At 37.5% G+C, this 24,550-nt stretch overlaps 1 protein-coding gene across 9 annotated transcripts in view; it reads right to left on the minus strand.

Annotated features, from left to right (window-relative positions):
• Positions 1-5,130: 5,130 nt before the first annotated feature.
• GGPS1 (geranylgeranyl diphosphate synthase 1) overlaps positions 5,131-24,550 on the minus strand; it is a 43,943-nt gene continuing 24,523 nt past the window's right edge. For 7 of the 9 annotated variants that reach the window (XM_072409214.1, XM_072409213.1, XM_072409210.1 and 4 more), the window contains 2 exons: positions 20,063-20,133; positions 5,131-5,972 (listed from right to left, as the gene is read on the minus strand). In XM_072409214.1, coding sequence (XP_072265315.1) covers positions 5,217-5,972; positions 20,063-20,133 — 827 coding nt within the window. In that variant the 3' untranslated portion in view covers positions 5,131-5,216. Of the gene's footprint in view, positions 5,973-8,823; positions 8,846-16,826; positions 16,896-20,062; positions 20,134-24,550 lie in introns of those variants that run through there. The other 2 variants (XM_072409215.1, XM_072409218.1) reach the window with 2 other exon arrangements.

A 24,550-nucleotide genomic window follows, 5' to 3' on the forward strand; every position in this document is an offset into this window, starting at 1 on the left:
GATTGGAAAGGAGATCACAAAAACAAACCCCCAAAAAACAAACAACAACATCTTAGAAACAACTTTATTCAAAAGAAACATTTGCTAAAAGTTCACAATAAAATATAAAAACACATCAAAACCAAACAAAAAAAAACACACACACATCACTAAACTTTACACTAAATGACAAAAAAATTAAAAAGAACAAACAAAACACATGTAAACCCAAGTGTTCGGCTAGAGGGTAGGACCAGGCAGGAAATTGAAAATAATAAGTGTTTTCAAATGTATCATTTTGACCTTTTAAAATACTTATTAATCAGACTTATTAATCAGGAGGTTAAGGGTGCGATTGTTTATTCCAGTCCAGAAGGTTTAAAGTTTCATACCTTTTATTCCTGGGGGTCACTATTTTCAAGGCTGCACCCTACTGTGATTGAAGCCCTGCTTGAAAACTGTTATTACTTTAGTATATTTAGTACTTCAAGGGTAACTTGAGTTATGGTAATTCCTGATAAAATCCTTATTACAGATATGCAATTATTATATAATCCTAATTTACAATTTATAATTTACACTGACCAATACTTTCTTCCCTCTTTTCCTCTCCTGAAGAAACAGGATTCAGCTGCGAAACACTTAGGGTACATTTGTATTGGTCTCACAAAATGTTGCAATTTTTGCTAATAGCTAGAAATGAAACGGTTTAGTTGTTTTGTGTATTTAACAATAGTGTATGCATTTTTTTATCAGGAATCTTTAATAAAAAAAATTACCCTCTTCTCCTATATATAAAAAAAAACAAATATATTTTTATCTTATGAGCCACTTTAAAATCACATCTTCTAACAAGGTCTACTCTTGTTGTTTTCTTTGATTTGTTATGGTAAAGAGATGGCATTCTGTTTACTAATGGGACTTGTGTATACTATGGTAAAGAAGATGCTGCTATATTTTTGAACACCCTAATATTCCATTTTCGTCACTCTTTGTACAGGAATAACACAAATTTGATATTTTTTTTCTTCATGTTTTGATTTGGAATAGAATGTGTAGTGTTCCCTATGCATTTGTGTGTATGGAAATAAAAGCTATTATAAGGATTTTGAGCTTTCTTCACAATTTTTATAACACTGCTTTTATTCTGAACACAACTGTACAATGTAACTAGAACAGAGGAGCTAAAAAAATGTCATACCTAATAGTCTTGGAGAATCAAGATATGCCATATCACATTCCTAATGATCTAGTGATTTGATTAGGGTGTTTGTGCTGTGGGTTATGGGATTTGATTAGGGTGTTTGTAAGTATTGTCCTATACTGGCTTGGAAGGTTACAACAAATCTTCAACATTACATGAACATGTCCAGTTGAACATGACTGACTATTACTAGCTATACTAGCTATAACTAGCTATACAATGATTTTAATAAACAAGAAACTTCACAGACTTACTTGTAGCCTGGTTTTAGAAGGTAGATATGTTTTGCTTGGAACTTTATTACCTGTGAAACTTGAAATGAATGAAAAAATTATATTTTTCTCCTGAGCCACTTCCTATCTTTAACAAGGCCCACTCTTGTTAGCTCTTGTTTTTTTTTAATTCTTTACCATAGTTTCAATAATCTTCAATTACATATAGGAAGAAAAATTAGTTATTTTAAAAACAATACCTCCCAAGATAATAGAGTGCAATTTGGTACATTTCCTTGTGGTCGATTCATTTTAGGTCCCAGTTAAGGTTACTCCTCATCACCATGCTACCTGCAATATGTGTGGAGTGGTATAATTTGACCTTTTGTTCATGTGCTTGCTATTATGTTGGTAAAACCATACGTCTTTCAGAGATGTATACATGAATATATCTACAAAATGGTAAAATTACAACTTCATTAGGTTATCACATGGGGTTTTATATTTATGACACCTAAAACGATTCATTGCTTTGGACATTGTATATATTGATTCTAGAGAGGGGAATGTTGACCAAATTCTTTTAAAGAAAGAAACTATTCTTTAAATGCCACACAATGTCCTGGACTAAATGAGAATCTTAGATTTAAATTATTTTTACAAGGATCAAAGAAAGAGAGAGAGAAAATTATTTTTGGGTCTGCTCCTATTGCAGACCTGACACCTATTAGATCCGGGTTGGATTAGTGGGCATATATTTAGCTTTGGCTTTTGATATCTGTATATCTGCACTGTGAGTTAAGCCCCCTAGCGTTCTAATTCTGTCAGTTTTTTGATGCAAAAAGTGATCTTATTTTTTTTGCATAGAATTTTTTGTTTATATTGTGGGCCTGTAATTCTTAGGATTAACTCCCGGGTATGATAATTATATTTATTTATTATAATCATAAATTATAATATAATACATAATTTTAAATAATAATTTTAATAATTTTATTTTATTTTAATAATAATAAAATCTAACCTACTATGTAACAAGTACAATGTCACAAGATAAATGTCTTGAACAACATGATTTGTTTGTTCAGTAGCCACTTGCTCTTGCTTTTATGAATAAGAACTTTTTTTTATATTTACATTGTCTACTCTATATAGGATAGGCTAGGGTAAGTTCGTAGAAGATTTTTTTTGTACTTATACCTTGTACACTGCATGTGAAAGATACTTTTTTTTTTTTTTTCTAGCAGAAATTGTCTGCAGTTTGTTGGGCAGCATCTGTCCTTGTTTTGGTCTATAAACTCCAATTAATATTTAGAATATTAGTTTTTTTTTTATTTGGTTACTGCAGTTCTGATTTTACAACAGGTGCCACCCATACGCTGATTTTGCTTATTTACCCAGATCCTTCCCGACATCCTTGATGGCATAACCGTAGCAGTCTATTAAAACATAATAGCAATTATTATTATTTAAAAATATTATTCCTTAAAATTTTAAACCTAAATGAAACCTGTGCTAATATTAGTATCCAGGCTTCAGGCACAGATGATTTGACATACTAGAAACCTAGTACCATATGAAATATCAATGGCCAGAGTACTTTTAGAGACAGATCTGGAACATGTGTGTGTGTAGCAAGAGTTTTGACTTTAGTTAGTTGTATACTTGTAGGTGATCAGAAATAATATCCTATATATTTTTCTCATAGGAGTTGGAGTCCTTAATATCCTCCTAATATTTACAAAATAAAATGCCCAGAAATTGTTCACTGGTTGCTAGAGTCAGTTAACACTTATGCTGGGGAATTCCTGATCATGTACCACTATATTGCATTAAAGAATGATTACTAGCTCTTGTTAGGGCATCCCTTTACTTCGTGGAAAAAAAAGGGCCATTTTACAGCTAGCATTTTGGATTAAATGTATGTGTTGGTTTGATATCTTTAGATATCATCATTAGCCTAATGAACTATGCGTATTTTCAGTGCTCTCAATGCATAATAAAATTAAAACACATTTTACCTAGTGGCCATTTTTTTTTTGAATAAGCACAACAGGTATTAACCTCCTCAGTGGTAACCCTGAGTGTGTAAAGAAAAAAAATGCTGAAAGCAGTAACCCCGAGCTACACTTAGGGGTAGCTAAAACAATGATAAATACTGTGTTGCCACCCGCATCCTTCTTCCTAATCCGTCGTCTTGCATCCTCCGGCCAGCGTCGTCTGCATCCGATGAGTCACCAGAAAGTTCCCAGTGATGTTGGTGCGTGCGGCCATTGCGTTGGGGGAGTGGCGGTAATTTCAAATTATTTTGTATTGCATTCAATAAAAAATAACAGTACTGAAAGCAATACAGTGGTTTTATATGTCTTTTATGAAAGTTTATTTTACAGTATTATCTAATAGTAGGAGTATAATAAAGTTTAAAACACAAAAATATGTCAGTTTATTATTTTTTTTTTAATTTTATTTAATTTAGTATTTTGACATAATTTTGTGTTTCAAATTTTATTATTTTCATACCATTATATTATAATGTAAAATACATTTTCATGAAAAACACTGTACCCCTTTAAGACATATAAATCTGGACAGAAACTCCAGGAGCTAAATGCTATAACTTTTTCATGAATCGAAATTAAAAAAATGTTTGAATCTCAGCCAAATTGGCAGGTAAAGAGTTTAAAAAAGGGTGAAAATACCCATATATATTTTTAATAACATGTCAACTTTTTTTTTAAATTCCTCATTCACACATCTATTACTATATCAGCTATTAATCCTTTCTTCAATTAGAAACATTTGTTATACATCTATTGTTAAACTTTTAATCATTAAATTTTGTTAATAATTTAAAAAAAAATACATAAACAGATGCCATTTCTTTAGACATGTGTATTTCCAAAAAAATGTTTGACTTTGTAATATATATTAACATACGTTTTGCTTAAAGTTCATTGATGTGTAGTAATTAAATACATATATTGTACATTAGTTGATCTTTATAGCCATTGGGTATTACCTTCTCAGACACTCTCAATATTTATCAAACTCAAATGGATGGGTGACACAGACAGAGAATCTCTCTCCCTCTCACCATTTGTTCCCTATAGCAGGATCTCTGCTAAGCACCCGAAGCTACAACTTTCAATGTAGGTATTTTTATTTACCATTCTTTTATCTGGGTTTACTTTGATCTTCATGGTCCTACTTGGTTTTCACATGCATTGTGGCTTGTAATTTTTTTTGACAGGTACCTGTGTCATTGCATTGGACTGCTATCTCTGCCCCAACCCATATACTCCAGCTCCTCAGTGTAAAATCCATAACCCAGTAAATCCTGGGTTATCCTTTCAGATCCTTATTTGTTGCAGGTGACCTGCTGCAGCCAGTAATTTGTTATTTATTTATGTATGTAATATATGATTTTTGCCTTTTGTATATAAAGTTTATTTATATATATTCTCGTACAGACAGTTGAACTGAAGAAGCAGAAGTATTCATCCTGCGAAACACATAGTTAGATTTTACAAAGTGAACCAAGGATCACCTTTGATCAGGGGTTACAAGCCAAAGCCAAGCTTCTTTTGAGAAGATGATACTGCGGGTAATTTTCAATGCCCATACAGGTTCATACAGTCTCTTATTGTCTGCTTTGGACTATTCAGTACCCTATATCCATGTTGATAGAACCCAACTATTTTGGTATTAAAGTAAATAAACTATAAAAATCACACATTTATTTTGTTACATTCGATATTTAATAATAAAGAACATTTTGTAATAAGTTAAACTTCTTTTACACTCAACAACCAGCAAGCTTATTATGGTTTTTTATACATTTGGCTCAGCTGTTCAATTATTGAAACCAGTTCAGGATTTCCTCCTAATAACTCAATTTGTCCATATGCTTCCTTTTCTAACTCGCTTAAAGTCTGCCTTGTATATTCAAAGGAACCCACTTTGTCTAGATAATGCACACAGTATTTCTTAATGTCTACGTTCTCTGTCCTCTGTCGCAAAATATTTTGTACCTGGGTACTTTCAGGTCTTGACCAAATTGCGTGTATTGTAGGGAATGAAAACTTTCCCTCTGTCAAGTCTTCACAGAAGCTTTTGTTCTCACTATACTCTTTAGAATTTAAATTTGCATAATCATCTCTTATTTGAAAGAAAAGTCCAAGTGTGTTTAGTAGAGGTTTCAGATCTTTATCGTAAGATGAAAACAACTGCATGAGGCCTACAGCTAGCCCAAAAAGACCCCCAGTTTTCTGCAAAACCATAGCCTTGTATTCAACTTCAGTAGGACAGGTATATGTATCTCTCCAATATATGTCTAATCCTTGGCCACGGTGCAGTTCAAGCAACTGTTGGGTGAAAACATTGACAGCATCTGGATGATTGAGAGTTAAAACTTTTTCCAATCCTAAAAAATATACATAATTTGCAGAATTTATAACCGATGGAACACCATAAATGCTGTGGGCAACCGGAAAACCTCTGCGAAGTTTAGAGTTGTCTTCAATATCATCAATAAGTAGACTGGCATTGTGAAGCATTTCTGTCACTTCAATTATTACCTGTTATAATAAAAATAAATGTATATTTATATATAAACAAAGCAATACAAAAAGCATTATTCTTTGATTTTCAATTGTACATGCATTGAAAGCAACCAACTTTCTGTTTCAAACATTTTGCATCAGAGAACATTATCCTAATTTCCCATTCCTAGATAATTTTGTTTTTAAAGATGTACAATGGTATAGCGATATATCATGTTAGAGAAGTGTTTTGTAGTCAATCCTCACATTCGATTAAGAAGAAACAAAGTAAAAAAAAAAAAATCACCTTTCTGATCAAGGAAATAACGTGTGTTTTTAGATTTAATGCAATGGTAAATAAAGCTAAAAAATTGTGTTTTTGTAGGTTGACTGACAACCAGCCCAAGCATAACAAAACGGTAAACAATCCTTTACTTCCAGATGTCCTTTAGTCATGAAATTTATATTTGTTACACTTATTTAAGCATAGAGATTGGAATTAGGTTGGAGTAGATTTGATTCAGTCTAAATCACACAAGCAACATTACAACAAAAGATTACTTTATTAGCCAGCTGATTAGCTACTACAGTGATTTGTTGCTGTTTTAGAAAGTAGGGCAGGGCAGGATCTGCTGCCCTTACAGAAAGTGCTAATGTCACATTTACATAACAATATGGAGCAAATTTAAACACAATGCACAAGCATTTTTAATCAATTAATAACTTTGTATGAACAATTTGTGGAAGGATCAGAAGCCCAGGAGATAGTAATGTAGCATTTGAATTTGAACTTTCTGTCCACTAAAAACAATAACAATAACTTTTTATATTAGCTTCAACAGCCACATATTCTAATGTTCTTTCTTGCTGTTTGAGTGCAGTTACCATTACCTTTGCCATCTCACCTATACAAATGAAAACTTACCCCAACTTTTAGGTCTCTATGCATAAAAGTCCTTTAGGGACTTTTCTAGCACAATGGCACAATTACCTTTTTGGTGTGCCCCTTTAAAAATGAATTCTTTCCAAAATTTTATATATTATCCGTAGCAGAGACTGGGACTTATTTTGGTGTAGTTAAACTTTATTTTATCTGTGTTCTGTTCTGCTACAGCCTACATCAACCTGTACCCCAGTGTGCTTTACCTGCTTACCTGATGTGGCTATTCCTCACACCACTTACTAGCCCGTAGTCAGTGCTCTCATCTTGGAGTGAGCGTGTGATGGCCATCTTGGCTGAGTGGCCAGAGCATTTCTATTGCCTTCTACAGCCAGAATCCTTCAGAGCTACAGCCCTGGGATAAACAGCTTCATTTGTACTTCCTTCTACCCCTGAGGTTGGTGTAACCAGGACAATTCAGTGCCTTGCTGGTGATTAGGGCAGCTTACTGCCTAATATCCCTCCTAATCTCACAGCCTTCTCTCACTGACACTCCTGTACCCTCTACTGGAATTCTTACTTGTGCCTTGGTGGACATTTCCTGCCTTGGACTACTAACTGCCTATCTGACACTGATCTTGCAGGCTGCAAAGTTGACATCCACACTTCTCAGTACAGCACAACTTGGCAGAGAACAAGTAGTGGATTAACACGCTCCACACCAAACGCCATGGCCAAATACAACAGGCCACAATGCAGCTTCTAACTCTTATTCTGGACATGACCCATTCTCATCCTCCATGGACATGTCCATAGTGGAACCAGCATTGCTGGGATCCCAACAACCTTTCTACTCCATAGCTTAAGAAGGCTCCAATGTGTTATTACTTCATAAACTTGATAAAAAGTTTGATACACTGCAAACATCATAGATACCACTCTTCTGCAAATATCTAGCAACACATCCTGTGTGGCAGAACTGGAGCAGAGAGTAAGTGACTTGGAGGACCGGATTCTGGAAAACCAGTCAACAATTTCCCTACAAAAACACAGCTCTCTTATCTGAAAAATATCAATATCTGGAAAACCAACAACAGTGCTCTAACTTTTGCTTCCTGGAGATTCCAAAGACCTGAATAAACCCTGACCTTTTAGGATTCATAACATTGTATTTTATCCAAGCTTCATCCAATTTCCCCTTGAATGGTTGAATGTATTCACTGCATTGGGCTTAATACAGACTATAAAGCGATGGAAAAAAGTATTGCCAATTGCTTACAACCCATGCTATCCTCTCTATTAACTAACCGACAGTTGGGTTTCCTCCGTAATCATCATATTTCCAAAGAGATAAGAACAGCAGTAGCAGCTACCACACTTCTATATATTAAGAACAATGTACTATTGCATCTAGATGCAGAAAAGGTGTTCGAGAATATTTTTTGGGCCTACCTGCACACATTGTTAGTGCATAGACATTTTGGTACCCAGTTTCAAACGTACATAAATTTGTATAATCGCCCAACCACTCACCTCATACAAAACAATCAAATCCCACAGCCCATAATTATGCATAGTAGTAGTAGTACACAACAGGGCTGACCCTTATCTACCCACTTCTTTAATTTGGCTCTGGACCCACTATTAGGAATACTTGAGGCAAACACCAAGTTTTAGGGCATAAAATTTGGTTATACAGAAATAAAAATGACTGCTTTTGCAAATGACATTCTCCTATTTATTGCAAACCCGGTCTACTCTCTTCCTTTTACAAAACACTTGGTACAAGAAGTGGGGGTTTGATTTGTGCAAACTAGATATATTGATAAGATTGATAGTAGCAGATTGTCTTTGTGCTACTTTATTATTTTGTCTTTTGTATTGTAAGTCATAGTGCAAAAGAAAGTTGTAAGATAATTAGAATGCAAGTCCACTCCCAAACTGGGTGTTCACATCTGCAGAGTAGAATCAAATTCCTCACAAGTGTAATAAGTATGCGGCACCAACCCGATTGGCAGACCCCTGCCAGTCGGCGAGGGAATTAGATCTATCTTGATATGACAAAAAGGTGCACAGGTGGGATGGCTGTGTTTTCAGGCGATCAAAGCTGAGACAGAGAAAAGAGGGATATTGGTATCTGAATTGCAAGCGGTTACAAAATTATTATAAAGAATGTGTTTGCATGATACTGAAAAGCAGAGAGAGGAAACTGTATCACAATTTTCAAATTATGTGGTTAATGCTGTGAAACAAAAACAGCGTAGTAGGAAATGGCCTCCTAGTCAGTGGGGGCTAATGTGCATGTTAGAGCATTGATTTCAAGAGGAAAATAGGAGGAGGTTTCACATTGGTCAGGAACCTCTAAGGCAGATGAAGAGATGGCAGACATGTCCCGATTTACTCCTTTAATAAGACAAAAAAATCTTAAGACATCACCACAACATTTACGTCCTGCACTGTTCATATTATTAGGTACTTTGGATGGGAGGCAGGGGAATATGCATGAACCAGCTGCATTAATAGGTCAGTTAGAGGAGATTATGAAAGGACCAGAACCAGGACATAAGCAAAGACCAATACAGAAAACAGAAAATGTAGATTTTTTAAAGAGGTTTAAAATGACCAGAAAGTAGTTTTTGATCTGCTTAACAGTGGTGTTCCCAAAGCAGACAGTGGTGGGATCCCTACTATTGATCTGTTACAGACAGCCGGACTCAAGAAGGTGTCAACTACTGATGTAGAAGAAATAAACCCTCCCTCTACTCATCAAAGCGACAAGCCATATAAGGAGGCACAAGCAGCTTTAGATGATTGTTACAACACATACATCCTTCAGAACAGAAAAAGGGTGGGGGAGCCACAGGCCATTTATAACTGACTAGATGGTAAATCCTCTGCTCCACTGATCAGAATTTGTGCAATGAAGCCAGGGGATAGACACCCATATGTTTCAGTGGCGATTTATTGGCAAAGGCAGTTACAGCACTTTTAGACACTGAAGCGCCTTTGTTTCAAAGCAGGCATATATCCAAAGGGACAGACACTACATGGGTAGCAGTAGAAGGTTTGGGAGGCCAGACTACATGGACAGCTAAGGTTTTACTGCAGACTACAGATAGGCAATGGCCGGCCATGTCTTTAATGCTACATGAAGGTAACTGAATTGCCAGAAAACATACTAGGAATAGATTTTTTTATGGTGCCACACTTTCCATACCATGACAGGAACATATGTGTTTGTCTCTTTTGTCCGTTTTGCTGTGTCTGCGGTCAAATCCATTGTGAGGGGTCATGCTAAATGGACACCAGGGTAGACTCCACCCCCAGAGCACCTAGTTAATTTGAAGCAATATGAGGTCACAGGGGGACATAGGGGGATACAGATGTGTCACGTTTCTTGGAAAGACATACATAAAGTTCATTTCATGGAAATGTTCTTTCAAATTTTCCACAAAAACTTTATCTACCCTAAATGAGGCCATTATATGGGAGACTTGGATACAGATGCTTGTCTCAAATGGGAAGCACAAGCAGCAACTCTGGAAATGGAAATGCCCGGTTATAAAAAAATTTTTGGTACCAACTGACCTGCTATATCCAAACCCAGCTGCTAAACGTTTTGCCTCCCACTCCAGAATGGGCAATCTTTGGTATGGTTGAGGGCTACGGTGTTCCCCTCTCCAAAGAGGCAAGGGGATTGGTGCGCCTATCATCAGAGCTGGGTGAAAAACAATTTTGCATTGTTGGCTGGCCCCCACCCCACTCACAATATTCCTCATTTTAGTGAAATTACAACAGCTATTTAAAATGGAATGGACAGAGGCCTCCCTCCATCAAGACAACAAAACAACTTTTCTTAGAGACCTGGGAAAGCTTTATTATTACACTCAACACCCTACCAATATGATTATATAACTGTTTCCATTACACCTCATGGTATTCATGTAGGATGCTGGAAGGCGACCTTCTCATAGAGCCAGCATAAATGCCTGCTTTATTTTCTGTAGGTACTAAATGTGTGCAGACTTGATTGTTTTGCTACATCTGTACTAAAAACTCTAAATCATAATGAAAGATGACAAATTTAGCCTAGAATTTCTGTAAGTTGTAATAAAGGTTTACCCATTGGTTCCCTGGATACAGTGTATTTGTTATCTTTTGTTTTTGTTAATGTTGGAATATTTATCTGTGGATTATCTCCGTTTGACCGGAAAAAAATAAAAATGCTCACGCTTGGCTGTTCAGTATGTGTTCAATATGTGTCAAAACAGTAACACGCTGGCTTAGCAAATTTTTTTTAATAGACAACCTGTATGATTTTAAAGGACAATTGTACCTTTGCTAGACATCCACCAAATTATGTCTCCCTAAAGGAATACATGGGGTCATAATGTGCATGGTCAGCAGGAAGAGGGCCTTAAAAGGAATATTTTGGTTAGAAAGTCTGTATATTAAAGATTTTACTGTTTATTTCATTTTTCAAACTTCCCCTATCCTCAGTAGAAATATTGTATACTAGCTGGAAGATGTAGCTAAAGTCTATTATACCTCCTACCACTCCAGGATTCTGTGAAACTACCCCACATTTCAATTAACTTAGGATCCCACATACTTCTGAAATGTTCTTCACAAGGCCAACTTTAGAGGGTTGACAATTAATACTGCTGTATATTTAAAATGGCATTCATATAGGCATTCATATATATTACATTGTTATTTTTGTGGGTTGACAGACAACCAGCCCAAACATATTAAAAGTAGTATACAACCCTGTACTCCCAGAATTCCTCTGGCCATGAGATTGCATCAACTTCTAGTTGTCATTTATAATGGTGCAAGGTGCCGCTTATGCTGTGGCTTCAGAATGTGGCTCCTTTCACTTTTTTTTCAGTTTTGTTATGTTGCAGCCTGATGCTACAATTGCTTACATTTTTTCCCTCAATTCCCACTCAGTAACCCATAATGACAAAATGAAAACAGAATTTTAGACAATTTTGTAATTTTATTTTAAAAAACTGATATATCATGTTTAGAGAAACTTTGTAAATTTATCAAAACAAAAACTGAAATGTCATGTTTACAAGTATTCATACCATTTACTTAGTTGAAGAACTTTTGGGTATGATGCATCAAACTTTGCACACCCGAATTGGGGGATTTTCCGCCATTCCTTTTTGCAAATCTTTTCAAGCTCAGTGAGGTTGGATGGGACTGGCAATAGGTAGCAAATTTTCAGCTCTCTCACTAAGTAGGGCCTTTCTCCTCGATTGCTCTTACTCAGACTAAATATAATAATTTCATTTTAGGCACATCCAGTATACAGCATGTAACCATGGCCACATTTCCACCTGTTCCTCTCTATTACCTTCTGACCTTGGGAGGTATGAGAACTGCTGCTCTCTTACAGTGATCTGACACACCCACCTTTACTTATCACTATAGTGCTGCAAAGCTCATGCTACATGCTGACTGTAGCAGTATAGCACGGATTCTAGGCTTGTGTCACATTGCTGTACAGAATTATTACTCTCCTACAGCTGCATAATTTAGCTGAAGCCTTAGATGAGGCAGCAAATGTTTAACACTGCAGCCCAACTTATACAAGCATGATGTCACGGTCCCTTCCGTGACAGAAGTTTGAGGATCTGTCAGACAAGCTGCATGTGAGATTATCTGACAGCCTCTTTGGTTTTTACTTGTTTCTGTGTTGTTGTTTGTAATGACCACTCCCCTTGCATCAGGTGCAGCTGCTGGTCATTATTTGAAGATTCACAATGTGTTCCACAAATCACTGTTGAAGAGATTTGTTGAGCCTTTGGAACCGTCTTCCTTGCCTCCCCCTCCCGTCATGGTGGACGGTAATCTAGAATTTGAGATTGCCAGGATACTGGACTCTCGATTTCTCTGTAGATCTCTCCAGTATCTCGTTCATTGGAAGGGGTATGGTCCGGAGGAGAGAATGTGGGTTCCAGCTACCGACGTTAATGCTAGTCGTCTAGTGAGAGCTTTCCACAGGGCTACAACATGATGACATGATGTCTACAAGTGATACTAAAAAGAGGGGTGGGTATACATCAAGTACAAACAGGGTGAGCCAACCAAACAACAGGTGTTTGAACACTGTCTGCATGACCTTACAACTAAAGCTTGCATCAGCTGATGCAGCTAAGTCACACTAAAAACTGAGCTCCTAGCTACAACCTACTAGAAACTAAAAACACCAGCTGCTATAGTTCAAGAGTCAGAATAGTGCTGGAGTCAGAATCTTAGCAAGAGTTTGGACTTTCACAAGTGACTTTTGATCTATTTGATCTATAAACAGCAAGGGAACTAAGTATTGAACACATCATCTTTTTCTCATTATATATGGAGTATATGGAATCTAATCTAATCTAATGGAGCTATTGACATTAAATTTACACTAGATGTTGGTAACCAAAGTAATCCACAAAAACACAAAATAAAACCAAGATAAATACATCCTTATATTAAGTTATGTGTAATTAAGTGGAATGACACGAAGAATAAGTATAGAACACATGAAGAAAAGGAGGTGCAAAAAGGCATGTAAAGCAAAGAAACCTGCTGAAATCTGTCAGTATTTAACAGGAAATCCTGATCCATTTCAGTGCAAATAATATCAGCTGGTATAGTCCTAACTGAAGGCCTATAAAAAGGCTTCTCATTACCCAAGTGTCACATGAAAAGCATCTCATGACTGGGGCCATAATCTAAAAGTAGAAGGAACATCATTTCACCCTAAACATTCCACGACCAGTTGCTCCCAGCAAGATTTGTGCAAGGAAACAACAAAAATAATCTGAAAAGACAAACTAGTGAAATACTCAAAGAATATAGAGTGGTCAGATGAGACCAAAATTGAAGTACTTGGGTGTCATTGCACACAAGGTGTTTGGGTTTGGAGGAAAAATGGCACTGCACATAACCCAAAAAACACCATACCAACAGTAAAGTTTGGAATTGGGAACATCATGGTATGGGGCTGTTGTTCAGCATATACTACTGGCAGACTTCATGTATTTGAAGGAAGGATGAATGGAGAAATGTGCCATGACATTCTTGCTAAGAACCTACTGCCATCTACCATGATGCTACTGATAAAACAAGAATGCACAGACATTTCAGCAAGACAATGATCCCAAACGCGAAGCTAATGAACCTCTCAATTGGTTCAGAGAAAGGAAAAAAAGCTGCTGGAATGCCCCTGTCAATCACCTGACTAGAATCTAATTGAAAATCCATGGAAAGAACTGAAGATCAGAGTTCATAAAAGAGGCCCTCGGCACCTTCAAGATTTAAAAACCATTGAGAGAATGGGCCAAAATCACACCAGAGCAATGCACGAGACTTCAATAATGTAAACATATAGAGACCCAGAGTTGAGACTGGAATGCAGAGAGGAAAGGAGCAGCAGAAATGTCTGAAGTCTTGAAGTGAAGCTAAGTAACTATTGTGTAAAATATTAATGTATGTTTTAAGCACGGAAATAGTGTAGCATTGTTTGCCTGTATTGATGAGGTCCTCATTGTTTTTCATCAGTGCTTGTTCATACCTGTTTTTGTATACATTTTTAGTAAAGATTTACAAATAAGGATATGAAAAGTGTGGCACCAAAAGTTTTTATTTCCATATATTAGTTATACCACCATTAAATTCAGTTAAAATTCAAGATTTATTAATTTCATAAACAAACACTGGCAGTGTAAACATAAACAGACATAAACATATAAAAGGTAAAAAAGATAACATGATCAAGGCAGGTTAATATATAATTTTACATCTAATAAATTCATTATACATTATATAGTTTCATTTGGTAATGTGTTTAACAGAGTCTTATCTGCTTCCTCAGACCCAGAAACTATTATTCAGCAAATTGTAAACCGTATGTTTTGGACTATAAGACATACTTTCCACTTTCCCAAAGTGGGGGGGGAAATGAGGGTGCATCTTATGGTCCAAATACTGCCGCACAGTATTTACTATGACTGGCCTGTCATAGTAAAAACACACGTCTAGCACAGTGTCCTCATCCCAAATCACAAGGACACATATGTTTATGGGTTAAACTAAAATTACTACCAGAATGCATACTGTTTTCTAGTTACCTGCTTGATGATAGCAACAAAAAAACTTTAATTCATTGAGTTACATATAAGGCGCATTTGGTCTGTTACTGAAACATAAATTTCTGAAAAATGTGTGTTGGCAAGCTCATCCTTAAAATGGGATAGAAAATCTAATTACTGAGTATACTGCACATATATGAATTACCATGTCTATCTTGTTTATTTATGCTACTATTTGAAACAGGCTACTTCTGTTTGTTTGTAAGTTGGTGAATAAAGTTTTGGATTGAGAAAAAAAAAATTATTATAAACAAAGATACGTGAGCACGGGCTCGGCTCATGCGCAAGCGAATACACGGGCTCGATTTTAGGTATATTTAGATAGTGATGCTAATGTAGGACCCGCCTATTGCTGGGCGGGCCCTAATGGAAACTCAGCTGTCTTGCATGCGCTGTAGCTAAAGGTCTTAATGCCACATCCATGGCCCTTTTATCACTACTAGAGGATCACAAAGGCACACGCAAAGCTGTCTTACGTAATCCTATGGCTATCGATGACCTATTATTAAAGCATAATATAGGGTGTGAACGATTTGAGGACATGTTTTAATTTGAGTGACCATACTAGTGCTGTTAATACAGCCATACAGAACCTCAATGATTTTGTTAGCAGAATTCGTCAGGATCAGGAACTATGGACATGGCCATGGAGCCGGCTCCCTAACTGTAGCAATATTTTACTCCAAATTATAAAGTTTTTACTTCCTTTTGTGGTAGTTGCAATTGCCTTGTGTTGCTTTATCCAGTGTATCTCATCATTTTTCTCCCTGTTTAGGAGGTAGATAGTTGTCACGTTTTGACAAAAGGGGGGAAATGTAAGCAATTATTGACCTGATCGATGCCATTTTGTTAATATGATAGTTGGAAGCCTTCTTAAATTTTTAGACGAGGATAGTTTTTGAAGTGAGGGTTTGAAGTGAATCAGCTGCTAGAATGCATTGTGCATCAATACCACATATCCCTTATCTTCACACATGACCTTACAGGTCGATACAGGAAGCTGGTTGAGGAGGGCTCCAAGATGGTGTGGGCACTCAGTACCCCATAACAACAAAGTTAAAACAGAATTTAAGACAATATAATCATTTTAATATAAACCAGTACTCAGGACCTGAAACTGACCCACAGCAAACAGCGAAGATAACACAGGAGTGGCATAGGGAATGTTCCTAGTGTGGCCGAGCCAGAGCCCTGACTTAAATCCCATTGAACATCTCTAGAGAGACTCAAAAATGGCTGTCCACCCATGGTCCCCATCCAGCCTGACTTAGCGTGGGAGTATTTGCAAAGAGGAATGGCAGAACATTTTCCAATCCCGATGTGCCAAGCTTGTTGCATCATACCCAAAAGATCTAAAGGTGGTAATTGCTGCCAAACGTGCTTGTACTAAGTAAAAGGTCTGAATACTTATGTGAATGTGACATTTCAGTTTTTTCTTTGTAATAAACGTAAAAAAACTGTCTAAGGTTTTGTCATTATCGGGCCAATGAATGTAGATTAGGAAGAAAAAAAGAATTTAAATAATTGTAGCATCAGGCTGCAACATAGCAAAGTTGAAAAAAAAAGTTAAGGGGGTCTGAATACTTACTGTAGCTGCTGACAAATTAGAGTTTGATTACTGATCATGTAACAGCCAGTTAAATCACAAGGTATGCTAGGTGGGTTTCGTTAATTAAGTTTTATCCTAAGTTATTTGTGTAGATCTAAAGCCACATATATAGATGTCCAAAGGATGTCAGGAAATTGTCGCCGGAAATGATTCTTATGTGACAGTTTCCAATGACAGAAGAAGTATTGTTCATACAGCACTGTTCTGTTATAGGGAGAGGGGAGGAAGAGGACAATTGAATGGTGCCTTACTATTCTCTCCACCATGAAATGAACAGCAGTCGTTCCCGATTGATTTATCCTGACCAGTCATTCTTCAATCTGCCATGGCACACATGAAAGAAGTCACCAGTCCATTACATCACCAAATGCAGGCATCAATTTGCTAACACGTTTCACACCACTCACAGGCTTAATCACAGATAATCGTATTCAGCTATAGGTATATACATTTCTTTAATTTATATTTTCACCTGTGCAAAATGAATCAAATTGCCATGCAATCAGGTGTGTGAATCCTACATGTCTTATGCCAAATTACAACATTATAAAGCTCTAACAGATGAAATTTTAGAAAATGTAAACACAGTGATACCTTGGCTAACAAAGATAGTTTCAGAATCACATTTGTTAGCCGAAACATAGTTTCCTATAGGTTTCTACAGAAAATCATTTAATTCGTTCTGGATACTGGCCACAATTCAAATTTAAATTATAAAGGTCATAAACTCGCCAAAGGCTGAAATGAACAACTTTCCCCAGTAACAGCAGTTTATCTTGGTCATTAAAGGGTTACAAAATGTTGCAGAAGGATCACCCACAACTTCAGCTGTGTTTAGCAAAAGATTTCTTCTGCAAGTCATGAAAACCACCCCCCCATCAAGCCTCCATCCTGCACACAAGCAGCAGGGAAGCCCCATTCATATGTAAAGAATAAATGGTATAAATCACACCTACCTCTTGAATTCACAGCCACACATAGAGTGCACCGTACTGACACTTGTATAAGAAGAGTTTCTCTCTGTGGCACTCTGGAAGTCCTTCTCTATATAGGTAAAAACATGTCTCTCTCTCACTTTCTGATACAGTATACAGGAAGTACTTATCGGGTTTCTTGCTTCCTGCTTTTTTATTTACATTTATTAGCTAAATAAATGTTCATTAAGCGAGTCCCATAAACGGTATATGTGATTTTACTATGTGTGCTGTGAGTGATCTTCAGCACGCTATTCAGGGAACACAGCATGACTTTGTCAGCCAATCATGCTGAGAGTGGGAGGACGCAGGGAGCAAGATACAGGAGTCACAGTCACTCTGGCCGCCCTGAACAGGAGACAGAAGAAAAGGCAGAGGGGGGGCTACAGGGGGGACGGAACAGCAGCTGGGAAGGATACATTTTGATACATTTGGACCATAAGACGCAGGGACTTTTCCCCCCACTTCTGGGGGAAAAAAAGTGCGTCTTATGGTCCGAAAAATACGGTAGCCAAAAAAGTAGTTAGCAGGGCCACTCGTTAGCTGAAGTATCACTGTACATATAGCTATCTTAATCTTTACATGTATTGTTTTCTCAAGGATTCAAAATAGAAAAGCGATAAACTAAGTGTAAGGCCCTGGTCAGTATCAGTATTCTCCAGACACCAGTCCTCCAATCTAACGCCGCAGTCTTCACCTATAGCAGCCCCTGCTCAGCCTCGGGAGACTGGTTACGTCTCCCAGCACTCGGATGCCCCCAGGACTTGGGTAAGGATGGTGTCTGGGGATAGGCTGAGCAAAATTTAAAACACTTATCTTCTATACATTGTAAATTTACTGCCAACCCTAAACATTCTATATTCCATCTTTGCATCCAAATGTCAGTATGCTGTTTAAATCTCACTTAGGATAGGCAGATGATGTTTAATCATATTTTTAGAATATTAAATTATAATGCAATTGTAGGAGAAAAAAATATCATTTACCATAGCTATAAATTCTTTCATTCCAAGGATTACTAGAATACCTATTCCTATCATTTAGGAGCATCATTGTTAAACTGACAGGGTAACTTCTCTTAACCTCCCTGGCGGTATGATTAATCTAGCATTTTTAAATGTCAAATCCGTACATTTGACATTTAAAAATTACTTAAAAATACTTCTAATTTTAAATTTCCTGCTGGTTCCACCCCCCCCAGCGCACGCACACTGCCCGCACAAGTCGCATGCCCACCCGGCATCTGCATCCCCTAGCCTTGCATCTACAATGTTCACATGCTGGAATGCGAGGTCAGGAGACAAAGATGGCGGCCGGGCATCACCAAGCGGACATAGATGCCAGGCCTAAATCGCTAGAGGACGCCGTGGGTTTGTGTGGACCAGGTAAGCCCTAAATTCAACCCAGAGTGTGGCTCGGGGTTACCACTTTTAGTAATGAAATTTCACCCTGAGCCACACTCACGTTTACTGCCAGGGGGGTTAAGGAATCTCTTTAATTTATAAGCCTCTCTTTAAAAAAATCATGACATGTGTGCAGTTTCCGTTTACCCTTATACACTGCCCACTTAGGACTGCTCTAATGACATGTTGAGGATAACAACTGCTAGAATATAGTACAAATTTCCTAATATTTGGGTTTTTACCCTTATACACTGCCCACTTAGGACTGCTCTAATGACATGTTGAGGATAACAACTGCTAGAATATAGTACAAATTTCCTAATATTTGGGTTTCCAGTATAAATAAACTTAAGCCAGGCACTGTTTCACTACTGAGCACTTAGTGTCATATTAGTTATATTTTTCAAATTTTAATCTTGTTTGTTTCCTTATAACTTCTCAAAGTAAGGTCTAAAATTATATTTGTTTTGTTTTGTTATTAAAATTACAATTGTTCTAATCCAAACATCAACATGCAAGATTTCATCTATAACAAAGATCAAATTGTCTGTCTATAAATCAAAAATATAGCTGCAAATATAGAGCGGCGAATAATTTAGAAAAAACAATTTTCCTATATTTGGTAAATGTTTTGAATCCTTTACCAAATCCATTTCAGGGTATTTCATCTTCTTCAGTCTTGGACAGTTTTATTAACCAGACCCAGAATGCAATGCAGCACTTTTTTTTTTTTCTCACTTATATTATTCTATGTGCTGCATGGTGAGGGTTTGAAGTGCATCAGCTGCTAGAATGCATTGTGTATCAATACCACATGTTCTGGAAATCTATGATTTTCAATAACCAGGCAATGAGTCTCTAATATTTTTATTTACTTAATTATACAGAAATTATTATTTTTATAACAAAGCAAAATCGCATGTTGTATTACATTATTTCTAATCAACAAGCAAATCTTTCATATCTCATTCTGATCCCTGATGCTTTTAAACATTTATAATTATAAATAAAGTCAATATTATTTTAGTGACTACTTAAAGGTTTCACTTTCATACAATGTATTATAAATCAGAATGTTCTAGTAACTTTAACTGGGTAAAAAGAAATTACCTGTGTTTTGTCATCTGGCACATTCAGCCAATGGTTGAAGGCTTGAGACAACTTTGTCCTAATCTGTTTACCTATAATGACAAAACCAAATACAAAAAGTCATAAAATGTATTTATTGGTAAAAAATATGTAACAGAAATATAAAAATACATTTGCATGGGTAAAAAATTGGTTCTAAAATACCACTAAAGCTCAGCTCCAGCCATTTTACGAAAATGAATTGAATCTACAGAATTTTTTTTGGAGCTGACAAAACAACCAAAACCTGGTAGCTGCTTAAACTGAACCAATTCCATCCCCTAAGAATTCAATATAAAAAAAATGTTTTTAGTGTTAGTCAAGATAAAATATGATACCTTCATATGAAAATAAAGTATGAGTAAAAGTACACTATACTAAAGTACAGGACCAACAATGCCAAAAATGCAGACTGCCCACAGGTACTTCAGGGTACAATTTGTCTGGGGCAGGAGTGACCACATTTTTTGGCTTGGTAGCTACTTTTAAAATGACCAAGTCAAAATGATCTACCGTCAATAAAATCTTGGACCTAATAACTCCTGTGCGCAGTAGAGTATTTTTTGAAAGGCAGAGCTCCACAATCTACTCGTGTTGCCTTTGCAATCTACCCGTAGATCGTGATCCACCTTGATGGGCACCCTTGGTCTAGGGCAGGGGTCTGCAACCTGCGGCTCCGGAGCCGCATGCGGCTCTTCAGCCTCCTTGTTGTGGCTCCCTTCGGCTGCTGCGGGGAGATCACATGAGTGATCAGAAGGGGAATACCGGTATGAATGGCACATGAGTGATCAGAAGGGGAATAATCTTTCAGAATCTTTTTTTTCTTGATTTTCCTCCTTTAAAATTGGGTGCGTCTTATACGGCGAAAAATACGGTATTCCTCCCAGCAACATCATCTTTTTGCTGGTGTTCAGTGAACTCCCCAGCATCATACCTTCTTACATTGGTTGTCATTATTGTATTCTGTATTCTTGTTCACAAACTCAAACATTTACTGTTAGGAGAAGCTTATCTGTCTGGCCTTTGCAGTATCACCCCCTGTTCATTATATTCAGTGGGGTCGCTTGTAGAAGTAAAGAAAACAAAGAAATAGCAGCAGCCCCTGCTTCCCTTTAGTTTTGCAGCCTGAGATGTATCTCCTAGGCATCTCGAGCACATACTTGTAGGGTGAGTGCAGCTGAAGGGGATTTAGGAGCAGATTAGTCTTCATCATGCCCTGCCACTGGCTGCTAGGGCTTCATAGCCTTTCTGATCACCGCCACCAGTTGCATGTTGTAGTGTTATGCTGGGCTGATCTGCTGATGGTGTGTTTATCTGTTGGATTTACGGTTGCTGACCCTGCCTGTGTCTTACTTGCTTTATCTGTAATCTGATTGTATGCTGCCTGGACCGACCTTGTGCCTGCGATCCAGACTTTGTTGTCTTTACCCTTGGATACCTTGTCTGGTGGATGGTTTAACTGTGTACTAACTTCTATATTCTGAACTTGTCTCTGCTGGAATCCTTTGCATTGCATTATATATGGACTCCTTGTCCTCTGTCAGCCCTGTCACCAGACACCATCCCTTGCACACAGAAATTCTGGGGAAAACCTTGTGCCGAGACGGTGCATCTAGCCTCCCAAGCCAGAGTAGGGGCTTGATATAGGCGAAGGGTGCAGCGTTTAATTGGGGGACTGGCATTTGGCAAGCACTGGTGCTTTTGCTTTCCTTTTAGTCACTAAATATTTAGTTTTAGTATAACTGTTTGTGAAACCTGCTAAACTGTTCTGGTTCCTGTTGACAGATATTCCAGCCAAGGATGCTTGAACTACATTAAACAATCCTTCTGCATGTCTTGTTTTTTTCCTCAGGAACGACATTTTTGATATCACCCTACAAGCTTCTTATTAAATTAAGGTCCGGGGACTGGTTGAATCTCATTGGTCCGTTACGTGAGCCTCATTGGTCAATCTCAATGGCTTGTTTACTGGTATGTTTGGGGTCAATCTCTTGCTGAAACACCAATTTCAGGGGGAATTTTCTATTCACCATAAGGCAACATGACCTCCTCAAGTATTTTGATGTATTCTAATATTTTTCTATATATTCTGTGTTTGATGTATTTTAATGATTCCTGGTATTCAACAAATTTGTCCATTGCCAATAGCTTGGTGTTCTAGTTGTAACAGTACTCACAGTTAACTTTAGACCATATAACCAGCATGTACAACTTTGCTGCCTTCTTTCCTTAAATAAAGGCCATAATTGACACTTCTTTTTTAATTCACTAATTGAACTCTACACTAATATTATTACTATTAACTCTCCCCTATTATCTTGAATTAAATTACAAAGAATAAGCAGCATGCATGTCATGACCCTTGGATCTGATGGTTTTGGATTATTCTACTATGGCCATGTAGTGGCCATTTTTATTAGGTGGTAAAGGGCCTGAACTCAGATAGGTGGAAAGGATCTGGATGGGCCTTCCTATCCCACTGCAGTACAGACCAGGATTTTGGACTGGCCTGGCAAGTATCGGGGGCTGAAAAAAAGTGTGTGTATCAGTCTGAGCCCGTGCTTGAGCCTGGAAGCCACACAACTTCTGTAGGACAAGCTACAGGCACAAAAAACTGTCTACCTGTGAGTACCAGGTGTTTGCCTGGCATAGCTGCTTGTGGTGGTAGAACTTTATTTACCAACAAGTTGGAACTTAGGCTACCTACACACGTCAGATGAATCTTGTCTAATTATCGTTTCGTATGTACAGTGGCCATCCGACGTCGTTCATGGACATCATGGTGCCTGAAATAAAATAAATAGGCTTTTCTGGAAGCACTACAGTGTCGTCTTGCAGTGAGCTAATCCCCTTAACTTTACATACAGGTAGTCCCTGGGTAAAGGACATCTGACATACGTACGCCTCCAAGATCCCAGCGGGGCTTCCCTGCTTGCTGTGTGCAGAATGGATTTTACACAGTAACTGACACCATGCTGCCTAATTATATGTTGAGACAAACATCTGTCCTAATTGCATTTATTAAGATAATGTACCTGTTCCTACTTACACACAAATTCAACAAAGAAACAAACCTACAGTCCCTAACTCGTAGTTCTCCCTAGCCCATTTTTGGTGGGCGGACCGCCTGGCTGCCCTCCCCCCTCTGCCAAGCTTTTATCAGCAGCTCTAATTCTCTGAATGGACAATGGCGAGGCTGCTCCATTCTCAGCTGATAAGAGCCTGGCGGAGGAGAAGAGCACAGAAAAGCTAGGATAAGATCAGGATCAAGATCTGTCCCTTTACCATTCTCTAGCTCTGCTGAGTCTTCTGAAAAACAAAAACAAAAAAAAAAAACCCATTGTGTAACAATGTCTCTGCCCAGTGGGCGTGTGTAATGACGTCATCAGAGTGTGATAGCTGTGTGTAACTGCATGTCATTCTTAGTTTACAGCTTTCTGTGTACAAACCTTCATATCTCCTAAACCGTATGTCATAACGACTTTAAATTTTCAGGGTGCACAGGAAACACTCAAAGTTAGTAATAACCACAATTGCAGCACCCCAGCTTTTAAAAGCAAGTCACTAGGAGTCCTTAATTAAAAATAAAAATTAGGGACCCCCGAGCCCACTTACATAGAAAGGAGCATTGGAATGGGACCCCTAAATTGATACCTACCTGTCACAAATCTGTAACTGTCATATTATGTTACCTTTTTTGCTTCTCTTTTTTGAATCCCAATTTCCCCAGAATGGTGGTGTCCAAAACGGAAAACGTGGGTGCAGTGGGGGGACACCTTTAGCTCCCCCCCCAACTAAAATTTAATTAATATGGTAAACGAACTGCCCTGTTACACATTACAGCCCACTTGAACCCCAACGTCTCTGGAATGGGGAGGTGTAGGAAACCAAAAATGTGTGGGGAACATCTGTGGATAACACCCCCTAAAATGTCTTCACTGTGGCATCATTAGAACATAAAAATGAAATTGGTGTTCAGGTACTGGTAGGGTACAGCCATGTTTAACAGGGCAGTGTGTTTTGATGGGCAGAGTTTATGTTGTAATTATGCCATTGAGATGAAAGCTTGGGGGTGCTAGCCACAAGTGCCCCACATGCACCTAAAATTATGTTTACCTGCGCCGTTCTAGAGAAATTAGGGTTCACTTTCTTATGAAACAACAACAACCCAAATGTTCAAATGTTCAATTTCCACATGTTTTTAAACTCGTGATCCCCATGTCTTGAGTTTTTTAAAAGAAATTTTGGGTATTAGTTGCTAAGGGAATACCCTGTGTACCCTAAAATTCTCAATCATTACAAGCAACCTTACATACACAGATATCACACTGCATTTTTTTTTTTTTTTTTGCCTGTCACTGGCTGTACTGCCCCTATCTGCTATCACATGCATGATGCTCTTAAAGCAACACCACATTTTAACATTGTATATAAAGGGTGACATTCCATTTTTTAAAATAGAATTTTTTT

The sequence above is a fragment of the Pyxicephalus adspersus genome, chromosome 4, assembly GCF_032062135.1.
Source record: "Pyxicephalus adspersus chromosome 4, UCB_Pads_2.0, whole genome shotgun sequence".
Lineage (NCBI taxonomy): Eukaryota > Metazoa > Chordata > Amphibia > Anura > Pyxicephalidae > Pyxicephalus > Pyxicephalus adspersus.